General features: G+C 41.3%; 2 protein-coding genes across 2 annotated transcripts; one reads left to right on the top strand and one right to left on the bottom strand.

Moving 5' to 3' along the window:
• The first annotated feature begins 1,108 nt into the window (after window positions 1-1,108).
• LOC131972787 (H-2 class II histocompatibility antigen, I-E beta chain-like) lies at window positions 1,109-10,493 on the top strand. The gene is made up of 6 exons (XM_059334504.1): window positions 1,109-1,230; window positions 1,542-1,814; window positions 6,405-6,618; window positions 7,486-7,553; window positions 9,195-9,308; window positions 10,126-10,493. Exons 1-6 carry the CDS (start codon window positions 1,182-1,184, stop codon window positions 10,149-10,151), a joined length of 744 nt encoding a protein of 247 aa, XP_059190487.1. The 5' UTR covers window positions 1,109-1,181; the 3' UTR covers window positions 10,152-10,493.
• A 3,529-nt stretch (window positions 10,494-14,022) lies between these two features.
• Window positions 14,023-26,633, bottom strand: wee1 (WEE1 G2 checkpoint kinase). Its single transcript, XM_059334272.1, has 10 exons — window positions 26,030-26,633; window positions 25,074-25,288; window positions 21,565-21,631; window positions 20,743-20,915; window positions 19,912-20,180; window positions 18,915-19,004; window positions 17,693-17,778; window positions 17,437-17,607; window positions 15,541-15,686; window positions 14,023-14,973 (listed from the first exon to the last, which is right to left on the bottom strand). Exons 1-10 carry the CDS (start codon window positions 26,543-26,545, stop codon window positions 14,817-14,819), a joined length of 1,890 nt encoding a protein of 629 aa, XP_059190255.1. The 5' UTR covers window positions 26,546-26,633; the 3' UTR covers window positions 14,023-14,816.
• Between the last annotated feature and the right edge of the window lie 1,267 nt (window positions 26,634-27,900).

Genomic DNA, 27,900 nt, shown 5'->3' with positions numbered 1-27,900 from the left:
CGTCAGGACCTGAGACCTGGTTCATGTTTCCTTATGAACATTAATCTTCATTTATCTCAGCAGCATTCTGCAGCAGAACACCGTGGACAGAGAAGCTCTAATCTGCAGAAAGGAAAGTGACCCTGACACTGAAACAACTGAATTATATTTACTGAAATCACTCAGATATGAATCAATGAAATGAGTCTGATCCAGCTCAGTCCTGCTGTTTGACTCTGTTCTGATGTTTCATGTTCAGGATCACATATTAATAAAGTTTAGCTTCAAAACCGTTTCACCAGTTTACACCTGAAATATTAGACTGGAGATTAAATCTGCTTCTCTCTGCAGATGTAACTGTGGTGCTTTTTCGGCTGTCAGTCAAAAGCATCAGCCAATAGGAATGCACCAAGAGAAACCCGCCCACATGTGAACTCACACAGAACAAACAAACAAACAGTCTAGTCTGCCGCAGTAAACAACAACATGTTGAGGAAGAATCTGAAGGTATTATAAACAAAAAGTTATTCAAAGAGTTAAAGGCAGATTTATTTTGCAATCACACAAATAATTTGTTTGTGAGTTTTGAATTGAATCATTTTTTGCTTGATTTGGAAAAGTGTTGTTTGAACATTTTTGCACAAATTAATCTCCATACATAATATAACCATGATCAGGAAAAATCAATGTTTCCAATAAACCATAATTATTATTTTTTGTTCAATAAAATGTCTCTAAATTTGGAATTATTTTTTTCTTCTGAAACTCGGTTTATTATCACATTATCACAGTTATTCATAATTCATAATTAACCATTTAAAGCTTGGTATTTTTATTGTACAAGTAGGTAGTAGTAGTACAACTGGGTATAATTATTATTATTACTATTATTATTATTATTATTATTATTATTATTCTCAGATTATATGTTATGCTATAGTGTGACTGTGTGACTGTGTGTGTGCTCCAGCAGCAGACTTTAGTCTGATCGTCTGCCTGGTAACAGCTGATGCTGCAGGTAATGTGATCTGTCTCTGACTGTGTGTGTGTGTGTGTGTGTGTGTGTGTGTGTGCTCCAGCAGCAGACTTTAGTCTGATCGTCTGCCTGGTAACAGCTGATGCTGCAGGTCATGTGATCATTCTCTGGTTTTTAGAGCGTCTCTCAGTCAGACTGGATCAGTTTGTCAAGAGAACAGAAGAACATGGCTTCATCCTTTCTCCTCGTCCTCTTCATCAGCCTCCACACAGCAGGTAGGATCAATACTCTGATCACTGATCAATACTCTGATCATTGACCAATACTCTGATCACTGACCAATACTCTGATCACTGATCAATACTCTGGTCACTGACCAATACTCTGATCACTGATCAATACTCTGATCACTGATCAATACTCTGATCATTGACCAATACTCTGATCACTGACCAATACTCTGATCACTGATCAATACTCTGGTCACTGACCAATACTCTGATCACTGACCAATACTCTGGTCACTGACCAATACTCTGATCACTGATCAATACTCGCTGAGGTTCAAACTGTTTCTGTTTTTCAGATGGATTCATGGAATATGCGGTGAACAGTTGTGAGTTTAACTCCAGTGAGCTGAAGGACATCGAGTTCATCAGGTCTTATTATTACAACAGAGACGAGTACGCCAGGTTCAGCAGCAATGTGGGGAAGTTTGTTGGATACAATGAGTGGGGAATGAAGAACGCAGAGTACTGGAACAATAATCCTTCAGAAATGGCTCTGGTGATCAATGAGAAGGAGAGGTACTGTGGACACAACGTCGGGATCTGGTCCAGCAACATTCTGACTAAATCAGGTGAGTTTGTGTTTCTGTAACTTCCAACATTAACATCATCTCTTTATTAATTCATTAACACACTGAATATCATCTGGCTTGTCTGTGTGTGTGAATATTATTGTTATTATTATTATTATTGTTATTATTATTATTATTATGAGTTGTGAACTTGTTTCTTCCTTGTTGAATCTTGAGACTAAAGGACGTTGTTGTGATTGACAGAGACGCTGCAGGTGTTTGACCAATCAGAGCGTGCTGTGGGCGGGGCATTAGTCTGACCAATCAGAGCGTGCTGTGGGCGGGGCAATAGTTTGACCAATCAGAGCGTGCTGTGGGCGGGGCATTAGTTTGACCAATGAGAGCGTGCTGTGGGCGGGGCATTAGTTTGTCCAATCAGAGCGTGCTGTGGGCGGGGCATTAGTTTGTCCAATCAGAGCGTGCTGTGGGCGGGGCATTAGTTTTACCAATCAGAGCGTGCTGTGGGCGGGGCATTAGTTTGACCAATGAGAGCGTGCTGTGGGCGGGGCATTAGTTTGACCAATGAGAGCGTGCTGTGGGCGGGGCATTAGTTTTACCAATCAGAGCGTGCTGTGGGCGGGGCATTAGTCCTGCATGAGTCAGGTATAATAATAACATACAGTAGCTGTGAGCAGCCAGCAGGAGGCAGCAACACCTGAGCTGTTAGTTCACCAGACAGGAAGTTCTCATCAACTCCTCAAAGTCTCACTGATCATCAACAAATCACACAAAAACAAACAAACAAACCAAGAAATCACACACAGCAGATTAACATGTTAATATTTCATTAAACTGGACCTCAAGAAAAATAGTTTTTAGAGGAGGTCAGAGTGTTTGAGTTAATAATACAACAATTATAATGATGTTATAACAATAATAATAATAATAATGATGATGATAAGAATAACAATACTAATGATAATAATAATAATTACAATAATAATAATATCAGGGTCTCATGAATCAACCCTGTTAATAAAAAAATAAATAATAATAAAACCCTGTGTGCTGTTTGTCACATGTATGAAAAATGAACTCTGTGTGAGAAAACTTTTGTCTTTGTTACATTTAAAACGTTTCTGAACTGAAACTTCACCAGCTGACTTTGTGTTTACAGTTTTCAGTTCTCTGACGTTCCATAAACTGTTCTGAATATGATTATATATATTATTATTATTATAATTATTAAATATATATACATATATATATTTATTATGATTATATTTCAGCTGCTTATTGTGCAATAATTATTGTTAAGTCTGTTTAGTTTTTAGGTCTGTATGTTTTGCTCATAGACTTTATATAAATAATGGACGTAGTGACCGTGATGTCACCAGTTGGTTTGTGGCCCGTTGGAAGCATCGAGTTCATCGCTATACTCGTCTCCATCTTGTTTGTGATACGGGGAGCAGACCATATCTGGACTGTGGAGGAGGAGAGGGATCTGATCACTGACTACAGCCTCTCTACACCTCAACCTGACTGAGAGAAGCTGCTGATAATTACTGTTAGCATTAACTGGAGCATTAACTGGGATGTTAGTTTTGGCAATAAACAAAAACAAAATGTATCTTTCTGACCTCAGGAAACTGAGCAGCGACTCCTTGGAGTGTCTGTTAGTCCAACCAAACACTGAACAAGACATTTACTGAACAAAACGTTCAAATAAACTGTCATTAAGTGAAAATACAGTGAAAGGGTCAAAGTTATGAGACCAAACCGCTAAACGTCCTCTTTTCTATCTATATAACGTTATATATAACTTTATTGACACGTTGCCGTGGATACGCATTGCTCTGCTTCTCTCCTGGTGACGGCTCGCCTTGTCAGTGACCTGTCAATCAAAGGTAGCCCCGCCCCAAATCATACGATTCTTTATCTTCTATTTTCTTCTAAATGGGGCCATTATTAGAACTATTGACATCAGATTGTCTTGAAGATGACACCATAGTGTTGTTCTGAAAAAAATTTCTGAGGTAATAAATCAAGTGAGAAGTTTTCAAATTTAGCACTGAAATGAATGGGCAGATTTTTTTTGCAGCCAAACTTTGCGCCCCCTGCTGGAATTTTCGGTGAATTGCAGGCTTAATGCACTTCCTGGTTGGCCTCCATGCTCAGACACGGAGATTGCCGCCTGGTTTTGCTATTTCTACTATTTCAATATACTGATGAGTCGAGGTCCCCTCTGCCAGACCTGGTGGGCTTCGTTGGGCTACTTTTTTTATAGGTTTTTTTTTGGACATCCCATAATACGGTGTATTCTTGTTATTTTCAGACAAACTATACGACTATGTGTATCAACAGACTATTATTGACCCATTCTAAGCATTTTTAGGCATTTTTAAAATTGTGGTCTTTGGTGGGCTTCGGTGGGCTTTGATGGGCCCCGGTGGGCCCCGTTGGGGCTGGTGTGGCGTCCTCCTGGTTCTGGACTCAGATAAAGATCAGGTTCAGTCCAGCTTGTGTTCTGTCAGTTTATTGTGTGTAAACTGGATCATGGACCACAGTATCTGACTGGTCTGTACCATCAGATATAAAGTTCAGTTCATGTGTTCAGGACTTGGTGGTTTTAGTTTGGGGGGGTGCTGCAGTCTGTGATCCACGAGGCTCTGATTCTTCTGGTTTTATTCATGTTTTAATCCTGATGGTGGATCTCCTGGTTTTATTCATGTTTTAAATCCTGATGGTGGATCTCCTGGTTTTATTCATGTTTTAATCCTGATGGTGGATCTCCTGGTTATCTTCATGTTTTAATCCTGATGGTGGATCTCCTGGTTTTATTCATGTTTTAATCCTGATGGTGGATCTCCTGGTTTTATTCATGTTTTAAATCCTGATGGTGGATCTCCTGGTTTTATTCATGTTTTAATCCTGATGGTGGATCTCCTGGTTTTATTCATGTTTTAAATCCTGATGGTGGATCTCCTGGTTTTATTCATGTTTTAAATCCTGATGGTGGATCTCCTGGTTTTATTCATGTTTTAATCCTGATGGTGGATCTCCTGGTTTTATTCATGTTTTAATCCTGATGGTGGATCTCCTGGTTTTATTCATGTTTTAAATCCTGATGGTGGATCTCCTGGTTTTATTCATGTTTTAAATCCTGATGGTGGATCTCCTGGTTTTATTCATGTTTTAATCCTGATGGTGGATCTCCTGGTTATCTTCATGTTTTAATCCTGATGGTGGATCTCCTGGTTATCTTCATGTTTTTAATCCTGATGGTGGATCTCCTGGTTATCTTCATGTTTTAATCCTGATGGTGGATCTCCTGGTTTTATTCATGTTTTTAATCCTGATGGTGGATCTCCTGGTTATCTTCATGTTTTAATCCTGATGGTGGATCTCCTGGTTATCTTCATGTTTTAATCCTGATGGTGGATCTCCTGGTTATCTTCATGTTTTTAATCCTGATGGTGGATCTCCTGGTTATCTTCATGTTTTAATCCTGATGGTGGATCTCCTGGTTTTATTCATGTTTTAATCCTGATGGTGGATCTCCTGGTTATCTTCATGTTTTAATCCTGATGGTGGATCTCCTGGTTATCTTCATGTTTTAATCCTGATGGTGGATCTCCTGGTTATCTTCATGTTTTAATCCTGATGGTGGATCTCCTGGTTTTATTCATGTTTTAATCCTGATGGTGGATCTCCTGGTTTTATTCATGTTTTAATCCTGATGGTGGATCTCCTGGTTTTATTCATGTTTTAAATCCTGATGGTGGATCTCCTGGTTTTATTCATGTTTTAAATCCTGATGGTGGATCTCCTGGTTTTATTCATGTTTTAATCCTGATGGTGGATCTCCTGGTTTTATTCATGTTTTAAATCCTGATGGTGGATCTCCTGGTTTTATTCATGTTTTAAATCCTGATGGTGGATCTCCTGGTTTTATTCATGTTTTAATCCTGATGGTGGATCTCCTGGTTATCTTCATGTTTTAATCCTGATGGTGGATCTCCTGGTTATCTTCATGTTTTTAATCCTGATGGTGGATCTCCTGGTTATCTTCATGTTTTAATCCTGATGGTGGATCTCCTGGTTATCTTCATGTTTTAATCCTGATGGTGGATCTCCTGGTTTTATTCATGTTTTTAATCCTGATGGTGGATCTCCTGGTTATCTTCATGTTTTAATCCTGATGGTGGATCTCCTGGTTATCTTCATGTTTTTAATCCTGATGGTGGATCTCCTGGTTATCTTCATGTTTTTAATCCTGATGGTGGATCTCCTGGTTATCTTCATGTTTTAATCCTGATGGTGGATCTCCTGGTTTTATTCATGTTTTTAATCCTGATGGTGGATCTCCTGGTTATCTTCATGTTTTAATCCTGATGGTGGATCTCCTGGTTTTATTCATGTTTTTAATCCTGATGGTGGATCTCCTGGTTATCTTCATGTTTTAATCCTGATGGTGGATCTCCTGGTTATCTTCATGTTTTAATCCTGATGGTGGATCTCCTGGTTTTATTCATGTTTTAATCCTGATGGTGGATCTCCTGGTTATCTTCATGTTTTAATCCTGATGGTGGATCTCCTGGTTATCTTCATGTTTTAATCCTGATGGTGGATCTCCTGGTTATCTTCCAGCTGAGCCGTACGTCAGACTGAGATCCGTGACTCCCTCCGGTGGATCCCATCCCTCCATGCTGGTCTGCAGCGTCTACGACTTCTTCCCCAAACTGATCCGGGTCCGCTGGATCAGAGACGGACAGGAAGTCACCTCTGATGTCACTTCCACTGACGAGCTGGCAGACGGAGACTGGTACTACCAGGTCCACTCCCACCTGGAGTACACGCCCAGGTGAGTCCTCCTCCAGGTCCAGGTCCTGGTCTAGTCAGGTCCACTCCCACCTGGAGTACACGCCCAGGTGAGTCCTCCCCCAGGTCCTGGTCCTGGTCCAGTCAGGTCTAGGTCCACTCCCACCTGGAGTACACGCCCAGGTGAGTCCTCCTCCAGGTCCAGGTCCTGGTCTAGTCAGGTCCAGGTCCACTCCCACCTGGAGTACACGCCCAGGTGAGTCCTCCTTCAGGTCCAGGTCCTGGTCTAGTCAGGTCCAGTTAGGTCTAGTCAGGTCCAGTCAGGTCCAGGTCCACTCCCACCTGGAGTACATGCCCAGGTGAGTCCTCCTCCAGGTCCAGGTCCTGGTCCAGTCAGGTCCAGGTCAACTCCCACCTGGAGTACATGCCCAGGTGAGTCCTCCTCCAGGTCCAGGTCCTGGTCTAGTCAGGTCCAGGTCCACTCCCACCTGGAGTACACGCCCAGGTGAGTCCTCCTCCAGGTCCAGGTCCTGGTCCAGTCAGGTCCAGGTCCAGGTCCTGGTCTAGTCAGGTCCAGGTCCAGTCAGGTCCAGGTCCAGGTCCAGTCAGGTCCAGGTCCACTCTGGTCCAGGTCCAGTCAGGTCCAGGTCCAGGTCTAGTCTGGTCCAGTCAGATCCAGGTCCAGTCAGGTCCAGTCAGGTCCAGTCAGGTCCAGATACAGGTCCAGTCAGGTCCAGTCAGGTCCAGGTCCAGGTCTAGTCTGGTCCAGTCAGATCCAGGTCCAGTCAGGTCCAGATCCAGGTCCAGTCAGGTCCAGTCAGGTCCAGGTCCAGGTCCAGGTCCAGGTCCAGTCAGGTCCTGGTCCAGTCAGGTCCTGGTCCAGTGTTGGTGTGTTGTTTTGTGTCTGCAGGTCTGGAGAGAAGATCTCCTGTGTGGTGGAGCACGCCAGTCTGAAAGAACCTCTGGTCACTGACTGGGGTAAATACCTGTCTGTCTCTCACCTGTCTGTCTGTCTCTCACCTGTCTGTCTCTCTCCTGTCTGTCTCTCACCTGTCTGTCTCTCGGCCTGTCTGTCTCTCTACCTGTCTGTCTCTCACCTGTCTGTCTGTCTCTCACCTTTCTGTCTCTCTACCTGTCTGTCTGTCTGTTTCTCTCCTGTCTGTCTGTCTCCTGTCTGTCTCTCTCCTGTCTGTCTGTCTATCTGTCTGCCTGTCTGTCTCTCACCAGTCTGTCTGTCGCTACCTGTCTGTCTCTTACCGGTCTGTCTCTCACCTGTCTGTCTCTCTCCTGCCTGTCTTATCTGTCTTTCTCTCACCTGTCTGTCTCTCACCTGTCTTTCTCTCACCTGTCTGTCTCTCTCCTGTCTGTCTCTCACCTGTCTGTCTCTCTCCTGTCTGTCTCTCACCTGTCTGTCTCTCGGCCTGTCTGTCTCTCTACCTGTCTGTCTCTCACCTCTCTGTCTCTCCTGTCTGTCTGTCTGTCTGTCTGTCTGTCTGTCTGTCTGTCTCTCACCAGTCTGTCCCTCTACCTGTCTGTCTCTCTACCTGTCTGTCTCTCTACCTGTCTCTCACCTGTCTGTCTGTCTGTCTGTCTCTCACCAGTCTGTCTGTCCCTACCTGTCTGTCTCTTACCGGTCTGTCTCTCACCTGTCTGTCTCTCTCCTGCCTGTCTTATCTGTCTTTCTCTCACCTGTCTGTCTCTCACCTGTCTTTCTCTCACCCGTCTGTCTCTCTCCTGCCTGTCTTATCTGTCTTTCTGTCACCTGTCTGTCTCTCACCTGTCTTTCTCTCACCTGTCTGTCTCTCACCTGTCTGTCTCTCACCTGTCTGTCTCTCGGCCTGTCTGTCTCTCGGCCTGTCTGTCTCTCTACCTGTCTGTCTCTCACCTGTCTGTCTGTCTGTCTGTCTCTCACCAGTCTGTCTGTCGCTACCTGTCTGTCTCTTACCGGTCTGTCTCTCACCTGTCTGTCTCTCCTGTCTGTCTGTCTGTCTGTTTCTCTCCTGTCTGTCTGTCTCCTGTCAGTCTCTCTCCTGTCTGTCTGTCTGTCTGTCTGTCTGTCTGTCTCTCACCAGTCTGTCCCTCTACCTGTCTGTCTCTCTCCTGTCTGTCTCTCATCTGTCTGTCTCTCTCCTGTCTGTCTGTCTGTCTGTCGGTCTCTCACCAGTCTGTCCCTCTACCTGTCTGTCTCTCTACCTGTCTGTCTGTCTGTCTGTCTGTCTCTCACCAGTCTGTCTGTCGCTACCTGTCTGTCTCTCACCTGTCTGTCTCTCCTGTCTGTCTGTCTGTCTCCTGTCTGTCTCTCTCCTGTCTGTCTGTCTGTCTCTCTGTCTCTCACCAGTCTGTCCCTCTACCTGTCTGTCTCTCTACCTGTCTCTCACCTGTCTGTCTGTCTGTCTGTCTGTCTCTCACCAGTCTGTCTGTCGCTACCTGTCTGTCTCTTACCGGTCTGTCTCTCACCTGTCTGTCTCTCTCCTGCCTGTCTTATCTGTCTTTCTCTCACCTGTCTTTCTCTCACCTGTCTGTCTCTCTCCTGTCTGTCTCTCACCTGTCTGTCTCTCTCCTGTCTGTCTCTCACCTGTCTGTCTCTCACCTGTCTGTCTCTCTCCTGTCTGTCCTCAGACCCGTCCATGCCTGAGTCTGACAGGAACAAGTTTGCCATCGGAGCCTCAGGACTGATCCTGGGTCTGGTCTTATCTCTGGCTGGATTCATCTACTACAAGAGGAAGTCCCGAGGTCAGACCACCTGAACCAGAACCAGTTCAGACCAGTACACCTGAACCAGTTCAGACCAGTACACCTGAACCAGAATCAGTTCAGACCAGTACACCTGAACCAGTTCAGACCAGGCTGTGGCTCAGTTGGTAGAGTCGGTTGGCACCCAACCGAAGGGTTGGTGGTTCGATCCCCGACCATCGCAGCCTACATGCCGAAGTATCCTTGAGCAAGATACTGAACCCCAAATTGCTCCCGATGCTGTGTTCATCGGTGTGTGAATGAATTCCCAATGGTGGCAGGTGGCACCGTTTAGGGTAGCCTCTGCCACCAGTATGAATGTGTGTGTGAACGGGTGAATGAGCGCAGTCTGTAGTGTAAAGAGCTTTGAGTGGTCGCAAAGCGACTAGAAAAGCGCTATATAAGTGCAGGTCCATTTACCATTTACCATTTACCAGTACACCTGAACCAGAATCAGTTCAGACCAGTACACCTGAACCAGACCCAGTTCAGACCAGACCACCTGAACCAGTTCAGACCAGTTCAGACCAGTACACCTGAACCAGAACCAGATCAGATCAGACCAGTACACCTGAACCAGTACCAGAACCTGACCAGTACACACTTTAGATTTAGTGTCAGTCTGTATTCAGACCTGTATATACTCTGGACCATCTTGGGACCAGTTCTCAGATGGTTTCAGTGTCCAGTCTCAGACCAGGTTCAGAGCCTGAAGGTTGCTGGTTCTGTTTCTCTAAAACAACATTTTACTGAATGAGTTTTGATATTTGTTTTTATTTGATTTGTTGTTGACACTCTTCATCTCTCCTTAAAACAGGAAGGATTCTGGTCCCCAGTAGTTAATCCTGGACTTGATCCTGATCCTGGTCCTGTATCTGCCTCTTCAACCTGCTTCGTGTGTTTTTGGCTCAGTAGACCTGCTGGACCAGCTCAACACCTGATCCTGTAATGATCTGGACTCTGATACCAGCTGGTCTGATCCTGATCCAGGACTGCCTCTCCCAGTCCTGGACCAGGTTTAGTCTGGACCTGGACTCTTCTTGTGATTTGACGCCACTAACCCTGCGCTCTGCTTTAACAACATTAATCATTTATTTGACATATTTTGTCTTTCAGTTTGTTAGATTTGTATATTTCTACTGGAGTGAAATATTTTATCGATAATAAACCAGAAAACGTTCTGAGTCTCTGTGGTTTCATTAAAATGTTTTACTTATTAGAGTTTATAAACGACTGAGGTTATTTTTAAAAAAGATCAAAGTGAACTAAGATCATATTTCTGTTTAATTTGTAGTAAATGTGCAGAAATTAATTATATTATTAAACTTTTATCATCATAACTTATGTACCATTACATCATAAATGTTGATATAAAGAAGAGTTTCCTCAGTTCCAAAGTAAACTCACAGCAGCAGCAGACAGTCTGATCTGGTCCTGGAGACATGAACCTCCACTGAGACGTCCAGACTCTGATAACTTCATGTTGTTAATTCATTCCTATGACCTCCAGCTGGTCCACAGTCCTCCTACTCACAAAGCTGCCAAGAACCTGATCCTGATCCTAACTGGGCCACAGATGTTCTGGTGGTAACGCCTCTCCACCTGTCAGATCACTTTTATCCAGTTTAATGTGGTTCTACCAGAGCAACCCTCTGCTCCTGCACCATCGCTCCACCGTAACCTCCAGAACTGATCCCAGCCCACTGCTCCTCTATCGTCTCCTCTGCCCTACCTCCACTCAGCACCTCCTCCTCTCTGAAGGCTAATGATGCCACTGACTCACTCTGCTCTACTCTGAACTCATGTCTGAACAGGCTATGTCCTTTATCTACAAGGCCTGCTCCACCCAACCAATCCCACCCATGGTTGACTGATACCCTCCGATCACAGCGTACCAAGCTCAGAGCTGCTGAAAGAAAATGGCTCAAATCCAAACTTCCAGACGATCTCATAAACTATCAGACACTATTGTCCTCATTCTCAGGCAGCATCACCGCTGCAAAGACTGCTTTTTACAACGACAAAGTCAACAGTGTCACTGACACCCGGAAACTCTTTTCCACCTTCAAATCACTACTCAACCCTCCGCCTCCTCCTCCTCCTCCTCCTCCTCCTCCTCCTCCTACCTGCCTCACTGCAGACACATTTGCATCCTTCTTTACAAGCAAAGTTGCAGCAATTAGCAGCCAATTCTCTGACCCCCACCCGACTCCTAATACTGTGACATGTAGAAGTCCTACTACTTGTCTTTCTGTATCTCAGCTGGGCGGCACTGAATCAGCTGCTAGCACCTCATTTTCTGGCTTTACACCCCTCTCTGAGAGTGAGGTATCCAAACTGTTGACATGTAGCCGTCCTACTACATGCTCGTTGGACCCTATACCAACAAACCTTCTCCAGTCCATTAGCCCAACCATCACGCCAGCTGTCACACATGTGATTAACGCCTCACTGTCCTCCTCAGGTAACACCTCTTCTCAAGAAACCCTCTCTCAACCCTGCTGAAGTCGAGAACTATCGTCCTGTCTCACTTCTTCCATTCTTATCTAAAACTATTGAACGGGCGGTCGCTAAGCAACTCTCAGAATTCCTCCTACAGAACAATCTTCTTGATCCAAATCAAACTGGTTTCAAAAGCGGTCACTCAACTGAAACTGCTCTGTTGTCTGTGACAGAAGCCTTAAAAGAAGCAAGAACAGCAGCAAAGTCCTCAGTTCTCATTCTGCTTGACTTGTCAGCTGGTTGGACTCAGTTACCCATCATCCTCCTCTCTACTCTCTCTGAAATGGGCATCTCTGGCTCGGCTCTGTCCTGGTTTGATTCCTACCTCAAAGGACGCTCATTCAGTATCCTGGCATGGACAGTTGTCTACTTTGGATTGCCTCTCCACAGGGGTTCCTCAGGGCTCAGTGCTGGGGTTCCTCAGGGCTAAATTGACTCCCTGTGTCTTGCCCCCACCAGGTGGTGAGAAACTTAGGGCTGATGATTGATCACCAACTCACCTTTTCCAGTCATGTCGCCTCAGTTACCCGGTCAGAAAAATCAGACCTTATCTAACTCAACACTCAACTCTTGACACAAGCTGTCCTCATCTCTAGACTTGACTCCTGTAACACCCTCCTGACAGGCTGCACAGTCAAACCCTTCAGATGATCCAGAACATGGTCCTGGTCTCCAACCAGCCAACAGGTCCATGTCCCAGCGCTGCTCCTCCAGCTCCACTTCTACCTGCTGCAGCATCAGATCCAGATCTCTAATGCTGGTCTCCAGAGCTGTCTCTGGTCCTGACCTCCTACCTGAACCTGATCCAGATCTAATGCTGGTCTCCAGAGCCGTCTCTCGTCCTGACCTCCTACCTGAACCTGATCCAGATCTCTAATGCTGGTCTCCAGAGCTGTCTCTGGTCCTGACCTCCTACCTGAACCTGATCCAGATCTCTAATGCTGGTCTCCAGAGCTCTCTCTGGTCCTGACCTCCTACCTGAACCTGATCCAGATCTCTAATGCTGGTCTCCAGAGCCGTCTCTGGTCCTGACCTCCTACCTGAACCTGATCCAGATCTCTAATGCTGGTCTCCAGAGCTGTCTCTGGTCCTGACCTCCTACCTGAACCTGATCCTGATCTCTAATGCTGGTCTCCAGAGCTGTCTCTGGTCCTGACCTCCTACCTGAACCTGATCCTGATCTCTAATGCTGGTCTCCAGAGCTGTCTCTGGTCCTGACCTCCTACCTGAACCTGATCCAGATCTCTAATGCTGGTCTCCAGAGCTGTCTCTGGTCCTGACCTACCTGAACCTGATCCAGATCTCTAATGCTGGTCTCCAGAGCTGTCTCTGGTCCTGACCTCCTACCTGAACCTGATCCTGATCTCTAATGCTGGTCTCCAGAGCTGTCTCTGGTCCTGACCTCCTACCTGAACCTGATCCTCTCCACCACGCTGAGCTCTTCCAGTGAACGGTTCTGGCTCTGCCCCCCGTTGGTCCAAGACAATCCAGACTTTGTGTTTGTTGTTCCCCGCTGGAGGAACCACTACCAGTTCTACCAGACCTTCTCTCCTAGACCAGACCACAACTCTCCTCCTTAAAGATCCTCTCTAGACCTGATTGCCTCTTAGTCCACTAGACCTATATAAACCTATACCTACTATATTAATTTCACCTTCATTGGTTCACTTTTTTCCTGTAAGTCGCTTTGGATTAAAGTGTCTGCTGAATGACTAAATATAAATGTGATAATACAGAGAAATGCTGCATAATGTTTCATCAGACCGTCGTATGAGGGTCATGGCTCCTCACCTCTGGAGAATGTTGTTACTTTATCAAACTAAGAACAGAAAGATTATTGATATCACTCGATTTTACAGTCTCAGGCGTTAAATCCATTTCTAGCACTTTTAGATGTGTTAAAAAGTGACAATTTTTTACAAAAATCGACATGCTATAGTATGACTTTTTTTGTAGAGGGTTATTTTTGGACTACTCAAAATATGTTTTTTTCTGTCTTTTCTGCACAAACTATACTACTACATATATCAAGAGAATATAATTGACCCATTTTAAGCATTTTAAAATTAGACCATTTTTAGCAAAAATCGACATGCTACAGTATGACTTTTTGTTTGAGGGAGTCATTTTTGGACATCCCATAATATGGTGTTTTTTATTGTGACTAACCAAATGCTCTTAATAAACTGTAACCTGTAAGTGGAGTCAACAGTGGAGTTGGTAAGGATTTATTAAAAGAACATATGTACAAGGTTACAACAGAAAGGTTGTTTTGTGTTAGAAGTTACAAGAACAAAAAGATGAGAAATACTTTTTTCTCAACAGTAATTACAGACGAGCGTCATGGAGAAATAAACCAACGAGAACAGGAGAACCTAGAGAACAGGACAATGATTGTTCTAATGCTACAGGCAGGGTTGGAAGCACCAGATCAGGGAAGTTCACTTCTTAGAATGATCTAGAACTAAACGGATGACTCTCCTCAGATGGCATGATCCGTTCTCCATCCGACCACAAGAACCAACATTAAATGTGTGGAACCGGACTCCTGCTACTTGAGAATAAGAGCCACGACTTCTCTAGAAAGATCCGTCTGCAATGGGCCGAACCCTGAAACACACAAACATCAATAGCAGCAGGTTTTTCTCTTTTCTTTCAACAAAAACAAAAAGTTCCTGGTGTTGCCTCCAAAGTGCTCTGTTCCTCAGAGAAGTGGCGTCCCAGAGCCTCGTATCAGGCGTCTACAGGCAGTAAGGTGCTCAGCGACGTTCACAGCGGAGAGCTTCACTGCGGCTTCGCTGCGGCGGGAAGTGCAAGGACAGGAGAGAGCCGACGCCTAGCACGACTTCAGGAAGGTTAAAGCTACAAACTACCTTCCAGCAAAGAGTCCCAAAGAGGAAAGCTTCGGAGAGGAAAGGGCTGAACCACGTTTCAACCAGAGTTTGTGTTGAGTTCAAGTTTCCTCTGAGCCTTCAGTTTAAAGCTCCTTCACTTCCTGTCCAAGTCTCAGTAGATGGTGAGGCTGACGGAACGGTTCATCTTCTTCCCGACCAGTCTGGAGGTTCTGGGGTTGGACTGGAGCGTGGAGCGGGTCAGGATCCGGTCGGTGGACAGAACCTTCTCCTCGGCTGCAGCTCGGGCCTGCTGGGCCTTCTTCAGCTCCCTGAGAGCAGAAACAGGACCACACCACCATTCAGGACATTTCACAGTCAAGATCTTTATGGTCCAAATACTGAACGACAGGGTTATTCTGGACATCACATGGAGGGTTTACGACATTAAAAAAAAAAAAAACTTTACTACTAAATGTAGCAAAAACATAATTTGGCAATTTTCAGCATTTCTTAAACTTTATGACCCTTTTTCCCAGAATATGGTGGGTTTGTTTTTGTTGCTATTTTTGGGCAAACTACATTACCAGATAAATCAACAGAGTATAACTGACACATTATAAGCATTTTTAGGCATTTAAAAATTTAACAAAAATCGTATGTTATAGTATGACTTTTTATGGGGGTTATTTTTGGACATCCTAAAATATGCTTTTCTGGACAAACTCTACTACTCCATGTATCAACAGACTATAAATGTTCCATTTTAAGGCATTTTAAAATCCTGTCCATTGTCACAGAATCTTCCCTGAGCAGCAGGGGTTAAATCTAAAATATATATAAAATAATATAATATAATATAGTATAATATAATATAATATAATATATAAGTGTGTTACTTCTGCAGCAGGGCGTTCTTGAACTTCTCGGCGTTGAGCTCCACTCGGAGCTGGTCGGCGCTCATCCTGGCGGCGGTGAGGAGAACCGGCTGTTTGATGAGCTCAGACGTGGACGGCCTCCGACTGGGATCAGGATGGATCATCAGCTGGAGACACAGAATACGATGGTTGGAAGTTTAACAAAGGAGCAAAGAAACGCTCTAAAACTGTCTCAGGCTCAAAGGGTTTAAAGTTTATCTAAAAGATTTTCAAAGCTCTTTTTAAAATGTTTTCTTTCCGTTTTGTTTTTTACAGGATCTGGTTGGTATAAATGCTGAATTTTTGGCTAAATCTGTTTAATTAAATGAACTTTATTAATATTTATACAGCAGGGGAAAGAGATAAAATGAAAACTAGTTATTGATCCTCTACCCAAACAGGATTTAGTTCAGGGGTGTTCAACCTGTGGCTCCAGAGCCTCATGTGGCTCTTTAGGCCGCCTGCAGGGGCTCCCCGTGGCTGAGACATAAAAAATTATATACATATTTTTACATTAAAATGTTCATTTATCAATGGTGTAGACCAAAGACTATTTGTATTCCTCAATTATAAATTTGTATAGCCTTTTTACAGCATATTAAAAAAGTTTTGACATTTAAGTCAACTAAAATGTGCTTCATAGCTTACTAAAGTCTCCGGCCCGGCACCTTAACCTTTAAGTTTTGCCAACTTTGAGTTTAGTTTTGAGTTCCCCGAGATAGACCAGTTTTCAAAATCATATTAATAAATGCTCAATATGACTATTAATAATGTTGGTAGGCTAATTTAGACTTATTAGGCTGTTTAATTTTGGATTTTAGGCTCAATATAAGGATTATAAAAAAATATCCTAATATAAGGATAAAGAGCCACTGGCCAACAGTGGCTCTTTAGTTAGTAAAGGTTGTCCACCCCTGATTTAGTTGAATCAAGTAAAACATTTTCTTTAGTTCCTTCATCTAAAAGACGAAGAAATGTAGAAAATAATTATTAACCCTTTATGCCCTCCTCCTCCTCCTCCTCCTCCTCCATACTCCCCTCTGGTGACCCTCGCACACTTAAACTGCTATTAAATCAACATACATTAATATTTTTTCCTGATTTTTTTTCATAATTCTCTTAAACAACTTCAGAATTGTTAAAAACTACCAAACATTAAATAATTTTCAGAATTCTAACCCTTCATATGCCAGTTTATATATTTAAATGTTTCCATAATTTCTTCCAAAAAACACAGAAAATGAATTATTTTCTACTTTCCATAGAATAAATATTATGGAGCTGAGGGTTTTGGTGGTGATTAAAGTCTTTGATATGTCAAAGATTAGTAACAAAACTGATTTGATGTCATTAGTATTTCTTATGTAGTAACAGATTAACCCTCTGGTGACCATCGTGGCCAACAAGACCAAACACACTAAAACTGATATTAACATGCAGACACACTGACAGGAGGCAAAACAGCTGTTATTAGTCAACAGGAACACGATAAATATTAATAATATAATTAATAACATGCAGACACACCGACAGGAGGCAGAAGATAAAACACCTCCAGCTGTTATTAATCAACAGAAACAAGATAAAGATTAATAATATAATTATTATTAATATGCAGACACACTGACAGGAGGCAAAACAGCTGTTATTAATCACAGAAACAAGATAAATATTAATAATATAATTATTATTAACATGCAGACACACTGACAGGAGAAGATAAAACACCTCCAGCTGTTATTAGTCAACAGAAACAATAAGATAAAGAAACAAGAAGATAAAGAAACAATAAGATAAATAAACGAGAAGATAAAGAAACGAGAAGATAAATAAACGAGAAGATAAATAAACAACAAGATAAAAGATTAAGAAGGTTACCTTGAGCAGGGCGAGGAGGTCGGCGGACAGCAGCTGGGGGACGGCGGGGAGTTTCCCCTGTCGGACCTCGTGCCACTTGTCTCCGTTGGTGGGGAGAGGCTCCGCCCCCGAGGCGCTGACCACCGTCAGGGCCAGAGCGAAGATATCGGCCTTCTGCAGGTTACTGTAGTCCTGCAGAGGAGCAGAGAGGTCAGCAGGTCAGAAACCTCTCTGGATCTGTTTATTAAGAGGAGGAGGAGCAGCTTTAATCACTCACCTCCTGGAGAACTTCATTAGCCAGATATCTGCTGTCTCCTTCCTCCACCTGAGGGTTGTTCACCCGCGTCACATGACCCAGATCACCTGGAAACCAGGAAACACCCATTAGATGGAGACAAAGTCTCACAATACAAGATATCAGACACAAACTGGACTCATCACGCTTTATTAGAGACACGTTCAAGCTGATTCAAACTCTTTCAAGGCACAAAAACCAAAACCTTCCGACTATCAACGTCTTCATCGTCTACGTTGGTAGATGATGAAGAAAACTGGTTTTATTTGTGAGCTTTAAAAGCTTTTTGCTCATCTGTAAATCCAGTAGACATGGAAAAATACAATACAGTAGATTCATAAAGTACAGTAAAAATAACACAATGGACACAAAACAATAGAAAATAAAAAGTGGAAAAGTGACATTTGCTTCCTCACTTGATCTGTTTAAATGGAGCACGAGTCCAAATTAATGGTATAAATTAGACTTAATTTCTACCAACAGAAATAACTATTTTACTACAACAAATGAATTATCTCGCTATAAATAACAAAGCAAACAAGACAATAACTCGTTTTGATCATTGAAAATATATCAGATTATCCAAATAAATAATATTTTAGAACTTGTGACGTTTCAACGAGTTCTTTATTCTTGTTTAAGATGTCAGGAGACAAATGTTGGTTAATATGATGAATGTGTCGATGAAAAATCAAGCAGTAGAATCAAATCAAACATGTTTCTAACCAAAAATAAATCTGTATTGATTTTTTGATTAAATTATCCAAAATGATTGACAGAAAGTAAACATATTGATACATATCAGCTTTAAAAAGTGACACCTTTATTTGCACATTCTTTCTATTAAAAAGAAAAGTGTTTTTCATCAGTAACCAAACTGAAAGTATATTTTAGTTGTGAGTAGATTTAAAGTTGTAAGAAAAACTTTGTGAACCGTCACTCTGAATGTTTAATGGATCAATAAAAACATGAAATATTATAATAGTTAGTGTGGTGTCAGGTTAAACACGTTGTGTTTGTTTATAATCAGGACTAAGATGAAGATCAGATCACGTTTTATGACAAATTAATGCAGAAAACCAGTTTATTTCAGAGGGTTGATGGACTTTTTCTTGCAACTGTAACTGAAAATTGAGCATTTTCCAAACGTTCAACAGTTTGTATGAACCCTTAATTTTAAATAATGAAATAATAAAATGCGTACCTATTTTGTAGACGACGCTGGTGGTCACTCCTTCATCATCGTCACACTCGTCACAGCTGGCGACGGACTTCCTGGAGATAAAGATGTTGCCTGGAACAAAAACATTTTATTAGTTTTTAACCAGAACAAGTTTGTGTTTAGACTCTGACTCCTGTTGTCTTATAAACAGCTGCACAATTAATCCAGTTTTAATAGAGATCAAGATTTTAGCCGCCAAGATTAAATTAACCTGATCCAACATGGTGTATGTGCTAACAGGCTAACAGTTAGCTCTGTAGCAGTACAGTGTGTATGTGCTAGCAGGCTAACAGTTAGCTCTGTAGCAGTACAGTGTGTATGTGCTAACAGGCTAACAGTTAGCTCTGTAGCAGTACAGTGTGTATGTGCTAACAGGCTAACAGTTAGCTCTGTAGCAGTACAGTGTGTATGTGCTAGCAGGCTAACAGTTAGCTCTGTAGCAGTACAGTGTGTATGTGCTAACAGGCTGACAGTTAGCTCTGTAGCAGTACAGTGTGTATGTGCTAACAGGCTAACAGTTAGCTCTGTAGCAGTACAGTGTGTATGTGCTAACAGGCTAACAGTTAGCTCTGTAGCAGTACAGTGTGTATGTGCTAACAGGCTAACAGTTAGCTCTGTAGCAGTACAGTGTGTATGTGCTAACAGGCTAACAGTTAGCTCTGTAGCAGTACAGTGTGTATGTGCTAACAGGCTAACAGCTAGCTCTGTAGCAGTACAGTGTGTATGAGCTAACAGGCTAACAGCTAGCTCTGTAGCAGTACAGTGTGTATGTGCTAACAGGCTAACAGCTAGCTCTGTAGCAGTACAGTGTGTATGTGCTAACAGGCTAACAGTTAGCTCTGTAGCAGTACAGTGTGTATGTGCTAACAGGCTAACAGCTAGCTCTGTAGCAGTACAGTGTGTATGTGCTAACAGGCTAACAGCTCTCGTTATAAACCCTGACTTAGTCCAGAGGATCTGGTCTGGACCAGGGACTCACTGGGCTTGATGTCCATGTGGACCAGGGTCGTGGAGTGGATGTACTTGAGTCCCCGTGTGACCTGCAGCAGCAGGTCCTTCAGCTCCAGCTCCGTCAGGTAGCTGAGCCGCCGGTAGTTCTCAGAGATCACGTCGGACAGCGTGCCCCCGTTGCAGTACTCGTTCTGGATCAGCATGTGGTCGTCCTCGGCCCACGCCGAGTAGTAGCGCACCACGTGGGGGTGCTGGCCCAGGACGGCGTGGGCGTACACCTCCCGCAGGGCGTTCTGTCTGAGGAACACACGCCGTTATTAGAGACACGTTCCTCAGGAACGCTGGGAGATCATATGGAGAACGGGCCTTTAATAAACCGGCACCACAGTCTTTATGGTCACATTCCTTCATGTTAAAACCTTCTGATTCCTTTTCTACCTGAAACATGGTTGGAAAAACAAATATGTCTGCAGAGTTTTTGCAGTTTTATAAAACTTTTTGTGTATTTCAACCATTGTTCAAATTAACTCAGTTCAAGACTTACAATAAGGAATCAAGGGCTCATACAGAGTTGCAACAAATTAAATTTAGACATTTTTAAAGACCATTATAATTATTTAACGTCCATATTGGCAGAGAAAGTACAATGGATAGGAACCAAATGTTGCTACTGTGTGATCAATAAAACTTTCCACATAAACATCTTTAAAGAGAATTAAACATCACTCAACGTCTTTTCTATCTACTAAAAGGAACCGTTCCTGTATGAAATGATACTTTGGACGCTGGACTCAGAGGATCTAAGGTGAAGGAGGTCTTGACCAGTTTTGAAGCCAGGTAGATAATAAAGTGAACCTACTCGTCGACGGATCCGGCCAGAGGCTTCTTGGATCTCTTGATGGCGTAAATGCAGCCGTCGAGTCTCTTTACACACTTGAACACGGCGCCAAACTCTCCACAGCCGATCTTCTCCAGCTCCAGGAACTCGGAGGCGTACCTGGACATCATGTTGCTCTCCATCATGGTGATCCTCTGAGAACAGGACAAACAAACATATAGAAACATTTACATCACAGCAGACACTTAGACTATAAACAACAGAGGTTTGTTTCTACACAAACTGCATCAAAGAGATTTATTAATGTGTTATTTATTAATTATATCATAATAATTATATAATTAATAATAATTATTATTAATTATTAATGTCATATCTCTGACTGTTTAATAAAAATAAATACATATATAGGATTTAGGGCTGCACGATAAACTAAACTGTATTGAAATCAGAATATGCAATACACTAACTGCTGAATATTATTCTAAGTGAATAAATGTCTTATAATGAACTAAATTAAATATCTTTGGGTTTCAGATTGCTGAATAAAAACAATGATTTGTAAAGTTTGTCTTGAGCTTGAGGATATTCTTCTATTATTGTTTTATTTTGTGATAATTTAAAGACTTTATGGACATTCAACTAATGAAAAACAGACAAACACCAACAGATAAATCAGTCCCGCAAAAGTTTCAGCTCTAAAACAAAGTTTGAGATTAAACTTCCTGCAAATTGTAACACGTCCACATCCATAAATATAAATAAACAAACTATATTTCTAACTGTGAATATGCAGACCACCATGTGTAATCATTGCAACACATTTAAAAGAGAATGAGTTACCTTGGAAGGAGGCAGGACCTCCTCCTCTCCTTCTCCGTCACTGGCCTCCATGTCTTCTCCACACGAGCTGAAACAATACAGGCTGTTAGTCAGCATTCAGTCCAGCAGGGGCAGCACCAGCACATGGTTCACCAGGGACCAGGAGGCCCGGGGACCAGGAGGCCCTGGGACCAGGAGGTCCGGGGACCAGGAGGCCCCGGGACCAGGAGGCCCTGGGACCAGGAGGTCCAGGGACCAGGAGGTCCAGGGACCAGGGACCAGGAGGTCCGGGGACCAGGAGGTCCGGGGACCAGGAGGCCCGGGGACCAGGAGGTCCGGGTTATTATTATACTATCTAAACTACATGATAAAGGTTATTATTATACTATCTAAACTACATGATAAAGGTTATTATTATACTATCTAAACTACATGATAAAGGTTATTATTATACTATCTAAACTACATGATAAAGGTTATTATTATACTATCTAAACTACATGATAAAGGTTATTATTATACTATCTAAACTACATGATAAAGGTTATTATTATACTATCTAAACTACATGATAAAGGTTATTATTATACTATCTAAACTACATGATAAAGGTTATTATTATACTATCTAAACTACATGATAAAGGTTATTATTATACTCTGTAAACTACATGATAAAGGTTATTATTATACTATCTAAACTACATGATAAAGGTTATTATTATACTCTAAACTACATGATAAAGGTTATTATTATACTCTGTAAACTACATGATAAAGGTTATTATTATACTATCTAAACTACATGATAAAGGTTATTATTATACTATCTAAACTACATGATAAAGGTTATTATTATACTATCTAAACTACATGATAAAGGTTATTATTATACTCTAAACTACATGATAAAGGTTATTATTATACTATCTAAACTACATGATAAAGGTTATTATTATACTCTAAACTACATGATAAAGGTTATTATTATACTCTGTAAACTACATGATAAATGTTATTATTATACTCTGTAAACTACATGATAAAGGTTATTATTATACTCTGTAAACTACATGATAAAGGTTATTATTATACTCTGTAAACTACATGATAAAGGTTATTATTATACTATCTAAACTACATGATAAAGGTTATTATTATACTCTGTAAACTACATGATAAAGGTTATTATTATACTATCTAAACTACATGATAAAGGTTATTATTATACTCTGTAAACTACATGATAAAGGTTATTATTATACTCTGTAAACTACATGATAAAGGTTATTATTATACTCTAAACTACATGATAAAGGTTATTATTATACTATCTAAACTACATGATAAAGGTTATTATTATACTCTGTAAACTACATGATAAATGTTATTATTATACTATCTAAACTACATGATAAAGGTTATTATTATACTATCTAAACTACATGATAAAGGTTATTATTATACTCTGTAAACTACATGATAAAGGTTATTATTATACTATCTAAACTACATGATAAAGGTTATTATTATACTCTAAACTACATGATAAAGGTTATTATTATACTCTATAAACTACATGATAAAGGTTATTATTATACTCTAAACTACATGATAAAGGTTATTATTATACTATCTAAACTACATGATAAAGGTTATTATTATACTCTGTAAACTACATGATAAAGGTTATTATTATACTCTCTAAACTACATGATAAAGGTTATTATTATACTATCTAAACTACATGATAAAGGTTATTATTATACTCTGTAAACTACATGATAAAGGTTATTATTATACTCCAAACTACATGATAAAGGTTATTATTATACTCTGTAAACTACATGATAAAGGTTATTATTATACTATCTAAACTACATGATAAAGGTTATTATTATACTCTGTAAACTACATGATAAAGGTTATTATTATACTCTATAAACTACATGATAAAGGTTATTATTATACTCTGTAAACTACATGATAAAGGTTATTATTATACTCCAAACTACATGATAAAGGTTATTATTATACTCTGTAAACTACATGATAAAGGTTATTATTATACTCTAAACTACATGATAAAGGTTATTATTATACTATCTAAACTACATGATAAAGGTTATTATTATACTCTGTAAACTACATGATAAAGGTTATTATTATACTCTCTAAACTACATGATAAAGGTTATTATTATACTCTGTAAACTACATGATAAAGGTTATTATTATACTCTGTAAACTACATGATAAAGGTTATTATTATACTCCAAACTACATGATAAAGGTTATTATTATACTCTGTAAACTACATGATAAAGGTTATTATTATACTATCTAAACTACATGATAAAGGTTATTATTATACTCTGTAAACTACATGATAAAGGTTATTATTATACTCTATAAACTACATGATAAAGGTTATTATTATACTCTGTAAACTACATGATAAAGGTTATTATTATACTCCAAACTACATGATAAAGGTTATTATTATACTCTGTAAACTACATGATAAAGGTTATTATTATACTCTGTAAACTACATGATAAAGGTTATTATTATACTCTGTAAACTACATGATAAAGGTTATTATTATACTCTGTAAACTACATGATAAAGGTTATTATTATACTCTCTAAACTACATGATAAAGGTTATTATTATACTCTCTAAACTACATGATAAAGGTTATTATTATACTCTATAAACTACATGATAAAGGTTATTATTATACTCTGTAAACTACATGATAAAGGTTATTATTATACTCCAAACTACATGATAAAGGTTATTATTATACTCTGTAAACTACATGATAAAGGTTATTATTATACTCTGTAAACTACATGATAAAGGTTATTATTATACTCTCTAAACTACATGATAAAGGTTATTATTATACTCTCTAAACTACATGATAAAGGTTATTATTATACTCTGAAGAAAAATCAGCTGGAGAGAGTATGTAGTTTACAGAGTTCAGGTTTTTGTGAAGAGACTTTTTGTGAAGAGACTTTCTGTGGAGAGACTTTTTGTGAAGAGACTTTCTGTGAAGAGACTTTTTGTGAAGACTTTTTGTGAAGAGACTTTTTGTGGAGAGACTTTTTGTGAAGAGACTTTTTGTGGAGAGACTTTTAGTGAAGAGACTTTTTGTGGAGAGACTTTTAGTGAAGATACTTTTTGTGAAGACTTTTTGTGAAGAGACTTTTAGTGAAGAGACTTTTAGTGAAGAGACTTTTAGTGAAGACTTTTTGTGAAGAGACTTTTTGTGAAGAGACTTTTTGTGGAGAGACTTTTAGTGAAGAGACTTTTAGTGAAGAGACTTTTTGTGAAGAGACTTTTTGTGAAGAGACTTTCTGTGAAGAGACTTTTAGTGGAGAGACTTTTTGTGAAGAGACTTTTTGTGAAGAGACTTTCTGTGAAGAGACTTTTAGTGGAGAGACTTTTTGTGAAGACTTTTTGTGAAGACTTTCTGTGAGCTAATATCCGTGTACAGGTTTGTTTGAAGACAGTAACGTACTCGTTCCAGTGCGCTCTCTTGCGGTTCCTCTGCTGGGTGGCTGACTGGATGAGGAGGGAGTCGGGGGTGAAGGGGTTAAAGTTCACCAGAGGAGTCTGCTGCCTCCTGCTGCTGTCGCTGGTCGACTTCCCTGAAGCCTCCACGGTCTTGAAGAGGGCCACTCTCCTGCTGGAGGAGCCGGGGCCCCCGGAGCCCCGGGCCCTGGACAGCAGACTCTGGGAGAGGAGGAGGAAAAGATTTAAAATGAGAGAAGGGAAAGATTTAAAACGAGAGGAGGAGGGAAAGATTTAGATGTTACCCAACAGAGAGGAAACATTTAAAACACAAGACATCGACTTCATACAGTGAGATTTAAAAACATTAGTCATACTCTCAATTAAAGAATTATGTAACATGTAAGTTTTAAATATGGTGCTTTAAAGAAAAGCAACATGCCCAGACACACCGACCCATTAACCAGTAACCATTAACCATGAACCAGTAACCAGTAACCAGTAACCAGTAACCAGTAACCTGCCCCACTGGGACATTATGCAACAGGACAGTTACAGGAAAGTGGGTCAGAAAAACTCTGGGATTCAAAAACTTTGACCTCATTTGTTTGTTTGAGCTCATTTTTTGCAGATTTTCTAACAAATTCAACACATAAAACAAAGCAAATGCAGCCAAATGAATGTTAGCATAAACATAATAACAACATAAAGACACTTTAAGACTTTTAATGAATAATAACATGTTGTTTTCTAAGATCTGATCATCAGAAGTTTAAATTATGCAAACATGCAACTTTATTACGTTTTATGACACTAATGCAACTTTAAACATTGATATAATGAATGAATGAATGAATGAATGAATGAATAAATAAATAAATAAATAAATAAATAAATAAATAAATAAATAAATAAATGAATGAATGAATGAATGAATGAATGAATGAATGAATGAATGAATACCTTGGGTGTGTGCGGGGTGTCGAACAGTCGCAGCTTCCTGAAGGTTTTGTGTGGAGGAGTATCGGGGCAGTCCGGGATCGGGGAGCTGGATCCCTCCCCGTCCTCCGGGCCGGAGGACCGGTCCGGGGAGCCCCCGAACAGCCGGGACGCCTTCCTGGGGGACGGGGAGCAGCTGTTGAAGATCACGCTGCTGGGGGACCGGAGGGTCGGGGACCGGAGGGTCGGGGACCGGAGGAGGGACGGGGACCGGAGGGACGGGGACCGGAGGGTCGGGGACCCGAAGCTGTCCTCGTCCCACAGCTCCACGTCGTCGTCCCCGGACCGGTCCAGGACCCGCGGCCCCCCGGGGGCCCGGCGGAGCGGCACCGGGGAGTCCATCTCCGTGAAGCCGGACTCGGCCCCGGTGCTGGTGTTGCCCTCCTCCGGGGGCTCGTCCTCTCCGTCGCTGGAGGCGAACCGGAGCTTCTGGCGGATCTGGAGGCTGAGAGGGGACCCGGTCCGGGGGAGGCCGGACATGATCAGGCTGATCAGGATCTACCCGGGGGGGGGGACGGGAGTCACCCGGTTAGACCCGGTTAGACCCGGTTAGACCGCTACGGCTCGGTTATAGACCCGGTACGGCTCGGTTAGACCCGGTGAAACCCGGTCCGCTTCTTACCACCTTAAACGTTAATAAACTTTAAGGACTCTAATCCTCCAGAGAATCAGTCTGAAAGGTCCGATAACATCCAGATAAAGGAGGTTATTCTCCACCAACACGGCTCCGGGTCCGGGTCCGGGTTCTAGTCCTGGTCTCTGTGGTCCTGGTTCTAGTCCTGGTCTCTGTGGTCCGGGTTCTAGTCCTGGTCTCTGTGGTCCTGGTTCTAGTCCTGGTCCTGGTTCTAGTCCTGGTCCCGGTGTGTCCGGGTCCTGGTCCTCCTGCGGCCCTCTAGGCTGGTCTCCGGTAGTCTGGCCCCTCTAGTCTCGGGTCTGGCGGGTCTGGCGGGTCCGGTCTCTGTCTCCGGTCTCAGCTGGGAGTTTCTCCGGTCAGAAACTGGTTCTTCCTCTAATAAACCGAACAGTGTTCGGTAAATATTGTTTAGTAAACAACGTGTTGGTAAACAACGTGTTTACTAAAGCTCGCCTCGGTCTGACTCTTTCTACCGTCACGCGCGTGGCAGAGGACTTCCCGCGACCGTTGGTCACGCGGCGCCGCGCAGCCAATCAGCGCGCAGCTCCGATTTTTGAAAGAGGGGCGTTCCAGCCTGGTTTCAGGGGCCGTGACGTCACCCGTAGCCAGGCAACGGTCTGGCGCGAACACGGGCGGCGCTTTGAAGTCCTCAACACGTCATCATTCAGATCAATTATTATTGATTAGATCATCATTCAGATCGATTACTATTGATTATAATTAGATCATCATTCCAATGAATTATTGATTATAATTAGAACATCATTCAGATAAAAAATTATTGATCATTATTAGATCAATTATTATATTGTTGTGACTAGTTGACACATTAACCAGTTCTTTCACTGGAATAAAACCAGTTATTACCAGTTATTTATTTTTTGGGTTGGTAAATATTGAACATTATAACACTGAGTGACAAATGTTTAAATGTACAATTCTTGTAACCCAATAAACATAAAAATAATTTTGTTACATATATTTTGCTATATATATATACACACACATATACACATATATATATATATATACACATATATATGTATATATATATATATATATATATATATACATATATATATATATGTGTGTATATATATATATATGTATACATATATATGTATATATATATATATATATACATATATACATATATATATATATGTGTGTGTGTGTGTATATATGTATCCACCCAATGTTA

This window comes from Centropristis striata, chromosome 6, assembly GCF_030273125.1.
Source record: "Centropristis striata isolate RG_2023a ecotype Rhode Island chromosome 6, C.striata_1.0, whole genome shotgun sequence".
NCBI lineage: Eukaryota > Metazoa > Chordata > Actinopteri > Perciformes > Serranidae > Centropristis > Centropristis striata.
The sequence above is the reverse complement of the archived record's forward strand: the minus strand, read 5'-3'. Positions and strand labels throughout refer to the sequence as shown.